This window comes from Lactuca saligna, chromosome 6 (genome assembly GCF_052625555.1).
Source record: "Lactuca saligna cultivar CGN05327 chromosome 6, ASM5262555v1, whole genome shotgun sequence".
In the NCBI taxonomy this organism is placed as follows: domain Eukaryota; kingdom Viridiplantae; phylum Streptophyta; class Magnoliopsida; order Asterales; family Asteraceae; genus Lactuca; species Lactuca saligna.
Window position 1 is genome coordinate 147,192,513 of NC_136422.1, and position 6,967 is coordinate 147,199,479.

Below are 6,967 nucleotides of genomic sequence, written 5' to 3' on the forward strand. Positions count from 1 at the left end.
GTTTGGAGCATAGTAGAAGGCCATTATTGATCTTGGAGGTGTCATTTTTGCAAGGAAGGAGAGAACTAGCTAAGGGAAAGCAAGTGGAGCCACTTCTGAGAGTTTGGAGTCCAGAGCATCACTATTGTGGTAATAATTTCGAGTTATCTTCTTCCTTGTTGATGTTTATTTTGATTTAGGGTTTGTTGAACCCTTTTGTGGCAAGATCTAGTGTCCCCTTGGTCCCTTATGTGGTTTAAACCATAGATCTGGACCCTTGGAGGTCCAGAGTGTCCCTTTGCCCAAGCTTTTTGGGAATCAATGGAGGTTTTGGATTGGAATCCTTATGCCTTAGGTCAAAACTCTATTTATGAGCCATGGGGTGTTGTGGGCACCAAGATAGAAACTTTACGTGATGAATCAGTCTAGGGAGGCCAGATCTATAGATTGTGGAAGCAGATCTGACCTTAGAAGCAAGTTGGAGTGGTTGCATGGCATGGACTCGCCGAGTCTGTTCATCAGACTCGGCGAGTAGCGTGAAGATTGCCTTGGGTTCGCTCAGTGAGTGGTTCAATCGAGTCATGGGTTGACTCAGTGAGTCAGGGTGAGTTGGAGAGGGACGACAGGTGGACTGAGTCGAACTGGGACTCGCCGAGTTGTTCTTGAGACTCGACGAGTTGAGTCGGGGTGGCCCCGCGATTCTTCCAGATGAAACTCGTCGAGTGAGGGGGGAATACTCGATGTGTAGGAAGGGAATTTTAGAGAGTTGGGGAAAACGTCTAGACTCGCCGAGTCGCCATAGCGCACTCGCCGAGTCCGGTCAAAGTTGACCGTTGACCGTTGACCGAAGTTGACCTGTGAATAGTCAACCTTGGAAGATATAAAGTGTTAATTAGAGACATATGATGTTATAGGAGGATTAGGGCTCGGAGGATCGAGCACGAGGGATTTCCAGGATTCGTGAGATACCGAGATACGCGAGGTGAGTCTTCTCACTATACTTTTACCTTGAGTAGGTAACCAGAGTTATGTGATAGAGTATTTGTATGCTATGTATGTTATGTGTTGTGTTGCATTATTTCTATGTGATTTATGTGGTGCATGTTTATCAGAGCTAGAACCTGAGGGTTCACAGAGTTTGGGTGCACGGACCCACAGAGTTATAGCCTCGAGTGGCTAATATGTGTTATATGTGGTATTTTGGGGAACTCACTAAGCTTTGTGCTTATAGTGTTTGATGTTATTGTTTTAGGTACTGGTGACGACCGCGGGAAGGCGCCGGCTTGATCCATACACACACACAGAGTTTTTACATTTGTGATCTTGGGATTTTTTATTGACTTGAATTGGATAATTAATATGGTTGTTTTATGAATATTAATTGAATTATGTTTTATGAAAATCTGAAATTTTTTTTTTTGAAATTTACGGTGTTACAGTGTAATTGTTCAATAGTTGAACAACAGACATTCTGGAACCTACCTAGATCCTTGGACGGTTTTAGGAGTTCTAGAATTATCCTTGGAGGATAATCATAAAGCTGGATAATTACCATTTTGAGCTTATGTAGGGTTTCTTGACTGCACTATATAAAGGCTCCTAGGCCTCTGATTATTGATATTCATTCCTTAGAAGAGATAGGCCGAAACTTTGATCTCATCCCTCATCTCTCCTCAATATCCTTCTTGCTCGTGTTGGATGTGAACCACTAGAGACACACCACTTGTGGTGATTGCTTCCAAAAGATCAACAAAATGATTCTTGGTTGTTTACTTCAACAATCAATAAGGTATATATTCTTATTAATGAATTCAAGTTTGAATAGGAAAATTTTGTAGTTTGATAGTTCATAGTATGTTGCCCTTTATGTGAAAGATATAGATCCTTCGTAGGTTGCATGTATCTTGATCATTTAATTGTTAAATGTTTTTCCGCTTAGATCATTGTTTTTGTAACCTCCATAACCCAACAGTTTCTCCATTTTTGACCTAATGTGAGCTTTAGACTCACAAAGGACATGCATGGCTGAAAATCATTAATCTTTAGGTGGTAATGGATGTTAGGAAGCCTCCTGGAAGGATTGGATGAATGGCTTAATGGATTGAGAGTCGAATCCATTAAGCTGAGAAAGCTTGTCTTCACGACGCGACAACTTCCTAGTCACGACATGGGATTTCCCGGGTTGATTTGGATTGATTATGTTACGACGTGATGATTTGATCATCACAACGTGACGATAGCTTGGGTCGAGACTAAGTTAGCTGAGTTGGATCGCGACCGAGTTTGGGATCAGGCCGAGTATGTTTCTCACGACGTGACCATGGGTTGGTCACGACGCGAGGGTCAACTGATGGTGATGCTGACCGTTGACCTGGGTTGACTTTTGGTAATACGAACATTTGAGAGCTTCTAACTTTTAGCTTTTGACAAAACACTCAAGTTTAAACAGAAAACTCCGTTTGGTAATATGAGCATTTAACTTTTAGTTTAAATAAAACGCTCCAAATCTAAAAGCTATTTCATGTAGCGTTTAACAAAATGCTATCGAGCTTTTTAAATCAATTTACATAATTATCCTTAAGAATATACTTATATATATATATAATAATTATCTTTTTATGTAATTTTTACATATCTCAAAAAGCTTCTAACCACTTTGGCTAAACACTAACATAACAAATAAAAATTATAACTTTTAGTTACCAGTTACCTATCACCACTTATACGTTTTTTCTACTTGCTTTCCGTTTCCGACTTCCAACTAAAAAACTATTTTTACCAAACCCGCTCGTAGTCGAATTGTTTATCAAAATGATCAATTTAAAATAAAATTTAAACTAAAATACGTACGGATTTCGTAGCTTAGTGATATTTTTATTTAATTATATATATTTATTATCTAATGATGGTGGCTAGAACCATCCAGAACTTCTCTTCATCGAACTCTCTGGTTAGCTTATAAAAACCCTAATTTCTTTATCTAATCGGCTAAATCGAAGTCAAGTTTTCCGACGAGAGCAAATTACAAACAATCATCATATACCGCCGTCGACGTTAAGACATGGCCGACGAAGCCAAGGCCAAAGGTAACGCCGCTTTCTCTGCCGGAAACTATAATGAAGCTATCCGTCACTTCACTGACGCCATCAGCCTCGCCCCTGCCAACCACGTCCTTTATTCCAACCGATCTGCCGCTTACGCATCCCTGAATCAATATTCCGAAGCTCTAACGGATGCTCAAAAGACTGTCGATCTGAAACCCGACTGGTCTAAAGGCTACTCACGTCTCGGCGCGGCTCATCATGGCTTGCATCAATTTGATGATGCAGTTTCGGCTTATAAGAGAGGGCTTGAAGTTGATCCGAATAATGAAACTTTGAAATCTGGACTCGCGGACGCTCAGTCAGCTCAGGCGGCTGCATCAGCCTCTTCTCGGTCACGCGCACCGCCGAATAACCTGTTTGGAGATGCGTTTGGACCGGATATGTGGGCGAAGCTTACGGCTGATCCGGCTACACGATTGTATATGCAACAGCCCGATTTTGTTAACATGATGAAGGATCTTCAGAAAAACCCTAGCAATTTGAATTTGTACTTGAAGGATCAGAGAGTTATGCAAGCGCTTAGTGTGTTGTTGAACATTAAGATGCAAACTCATATGCCTGGGGATGATATGGAGATGCCGGATTCTCCACCTAAGGAGAGGAAACGTCCTGCTGATGAAACAGAGTCAGTGAAGGAGAAGAAGCGTGAGCCGGAACCTGAACCAGAACCGATGGAAGTGAACGACGAGGAGAAGGAGATTAAAGAGAAGAAAGCACAGGCGCAAAAGGAGAAAGAGGCCGGTAATGCTGCTTACAAGAAAAAAGATTTTGAGACAGCGATCGCACATTATTCGAAGGCCATTGAACTGGATGATGCCGATATTTCGTTCCTTACAAACCGAGCTGCAGTGTACTTGGAAATGGCAAAGGTATGCACATGTTTTTCTTTAGTTAACATCTAGTTCATCGTCAATATAACAATAAATTTCCTATGAAAACTCCAACTTCATATCCCTAAAGGCTGAAGTTTGGAACTTTGAGTTTATGTGGTATAAATGCTTGTAGCCTAGTCCTATATTGATTGAACTAGCAGTGCTCTATGCTAACAATCAATTAACCCAAGCTGTTCCTCAACAATGACAAAGTTGAGAAGCTTTGTGGACATCATCACCAACATTTGGTAATGAGCTAATACATCAATTTAATTAGAACTCACATTAAAGAAAAAAACTATCTTCAGACAATCCATAAAGGGGATTTTCATTAGCAGTTTAATTTAGATTAGAATTTCAATAAAGTGTTACCCACGTGTTTTTGATATACCCCATGCTTCACATGATGGAATAGTATTTTGTTGTATCTTCAGGGATACCCACTTAGTGGTTGCTTTGTCTTGCTAAAAATTTACTTTCTAACTCTTGTAGGGTTTCATATTTAGGCTTCCTGATTATCTATCATAGGATTCCTTATAGGGGTTCATCTTCTAAACTGATTAACTAATCATAACATTGCTATTATACAACCACTTCAGTATAACTCTTGAGTCATTATAATCTTACAGTATGATGAATGCATCAAAGATTGTGAAAAGGCAGTGGAGAGAGGAAGAGAGCTTCGTTCAGATTACAAAATGGTTGCAAGGGCATTAACAAGAAAAGGAACTGCTTTGGTTAAAATGGCCAAAGTCTCCAAAGATTATGACCCTGCAATTGAAACTTTCCAAAAAGCTCTTACAGAACATCGTAACCCTGACACATTGAAGAAACTCAATGATGCAGAAAGAGCAAAGAAAGAACTAGAACAACAAGAGTATTATGATCCTGAACTTGCTGAAAAAGAACGTGAAAAAGGTCAGCTTTTTATACAATATACATTACTTTTATCCCTAAAGAAACACAATTCTCCTGCTATTAACCTATTTTGGTCATTAAATCAATTTCTTACACATGTATATTAGGAAATGAGTGCTTCAAAGAGCAGAAATATCCAGATGCTATTAAGCACTACACAGAAGCTTTGAGAAGAAATCCCAAAGATGCAAAGGTAATGGTTTCTCTTGGATGAATTTCCAGGGTTTATACTCTTCTTACCAATATATAACTTGAAACTTGTGAAACATTTGCCAATTTCTTTTTACAAATTGAATATTATTGGTAAAGAAATGTAAATACTTTCCATTTTATAGGCATACAGTAACAGAGCTGCTTGTTACACAAAGCTTGGAGCAATGCCAGAAGGTCTAAAAGATGCAGAAAAATGCATAGAAATTGATCCAAAATTCTCAAAGGGGTATACAAGGAAAGGTGCAATTCAGTTTTTCATGAAGGAGTTTGATAAAGCTTTAGAGACATATGAAGAGGGATTAAAACATGATCCTAAAAACCCAGAGTTGCTAGAGGGAGTCAGGAGGTATTTATTTATTTATTCATTTATATACAAATATATATATAAATAATCATAGTTTTTATTTATTTGTTTTGTTTCTATTTATTTACCTTTGAATGATTATTGCTACTTTCAGCTGTGTTCAACAAATTAACAGAGCTAGCCGTGGAGATCTCACACCTGATGAGCTAAAAGAGAGACAGGTTTGTTTCATATTTGCAGTTTTGGTCCCTGTGTTATATCATTCTTTAAGATATGGCCCAAAGAGAATCTTTTTCTGTATTTTTTTGTCACTATCTTACTTTTTCTTAACATTTTTAGTCCTTGGGTTATCTAAGTTAATAACCATTTAGTTGAATTCATAAAAATATTTTATAATTGGGAAAGAGACATAAAAATCCTTGGGCTTTTTGTAATATGTTTTTAGAAGTATAAATATATTTTTAGAAGTTTAAATATGTTTTTAGAAGTATAAATATTTATTTAAACGTATTTATGCTTCTAAAACTAATCATGAAAAGTTCCGTTTATAGTTTATAATGGACCTAAACGTGGTTTTTGGATAAATAACTGTTTTATTTGAAAAACATATGGGTTTTTATTTCATTTTCTATTTATAATTCCCCTATGTTGTCAAAAATTTGATTTAAAAAACAAATTCATTGTTCAAAATGTGAAGTGAGTTCACAAAATTCTTTTCATATCCTTCAAAATAAGAAGGAATTGGCAAATTTACTTTTCCAAAAAATTGAAACAATTTTGAAAAATAGATGGTTGAAAAGAAAAATGTGTGGTTACTTTCTGTTATTTTAGTTAAATTCATAAGAATGACTATTATTGGTCAATTGGTATTTCTTGAGGGACTGAAACTGTAATTAACTCTTTATTTACAGGCAAAGGCTATGCAAGATCCGGAAATTCAGAACATTCTTACTGATCCAGTGATGGCACAGGTATACACATTTTTTTTTAAATGTTTTAATTGTCATAATTTTTCCTTAGTTTTTGATGGTTTGACTTTGTGCTGACTTTGGGGGTTGTGTCTTAATTTGGTCAGGTGTTAAAGGATCTTCAAGAGAATCCGAAAGCAGCACAAGATCACATGAAGAATCCTTCAGTGATGAACAAGATTCAGAAGCTGATAAGTGCTGGGATTGTGCAAATGAGATGAATACAAAAAACACGTTAATTTGTCTGAATGGTTTCAGTGAATCATGATGATTTTTGTTTTGGATTTTTGGGTCTAGTTGTTTTTTTCTTTTGATGTTATGTTTTTAACTTTTTGCTTATGATTGAAACAGTTAAGTGTATGCAAACAAATAATCAGGATTTCTTTATCGATGATTGTTGGTCACAATTTCAGCTCAGTGTTAGATTCAATATTATTTATATTTATACTGACATCGTTAGAAAAATAAAACTTGGAACCAATACATCCATAAATAGTGTGAATTTAAGTTAATAGAGTGATTGGTTGTAAATAAGCTATAACCAATATATAATCCACTTTCTTCTTTTGAAGCTATGACTTTGTGCTACTTTATCCAACACATTTCACG

At 36.9% G+C, this 6,967-nt stretch overlaps 1 protein-coding gene across 1 annotated transcript; it reads left to right on the forward strand.

Moving 5' to 3' along the window:
• Window positions 1–2,895: 2,895 nt before the first annotated feature.
• Window positions 2,896–6,765, forward strand: LOC145000134 (hsp70-Hsp90 organizing protein 1-like). Its single transcript, XM_078959299.1, has 7 exons — window positions 2,896–3,952; window positions 4,585–4,873; window positions 4,981–5,066; window positions 5,209–5,432; window positions 5,545–5,611; window positions 6,302–6,361; window positions 6,466–6,765. The coding sequence occupies exons 1-7, from the start codon at window positions 3,041–3,043 to the stop codon at window positions 6,577–6,579; spliced, it is 1,752 nt and encodes a 583-aa protein (XP_078815425.1). The 5' UTR covers window positions 2,896–3,040; the 3' UTR covers window positions 6,580–6,765.
• The last annotated feature ends 202 nt before the right edge of the window (window positions 6,766–6,967 follow it).

What these genes read in the sequence shown, in the direction of transcription:
- LOC145000134 (XM_078959299.1), top strand. Translation starts at nt 3,041, where the DNA reads ATGGCCGACGAAGCCAAGGCCAAAGGTAACGCCGCTTTCTCTGCCGGA. An exon ending in TGAAAAAGAACGTGAAAAAG is followed by an intron (nt 4,874 to 4,980) that starts GTCAGCTTTTTA and finishes CATGTATATTAG; the next exon opens with GAAATGAGTGCTTCAAAGAG. An exon ending in CTGATCCAGTGATGGCACAG is followed by an intron (nt 6,362 to 6,465) that starts GTATACACATTT and finishes TAATTTGGTCAG; the next exon opens with GTGTTAAAGGATCTTCAAGA.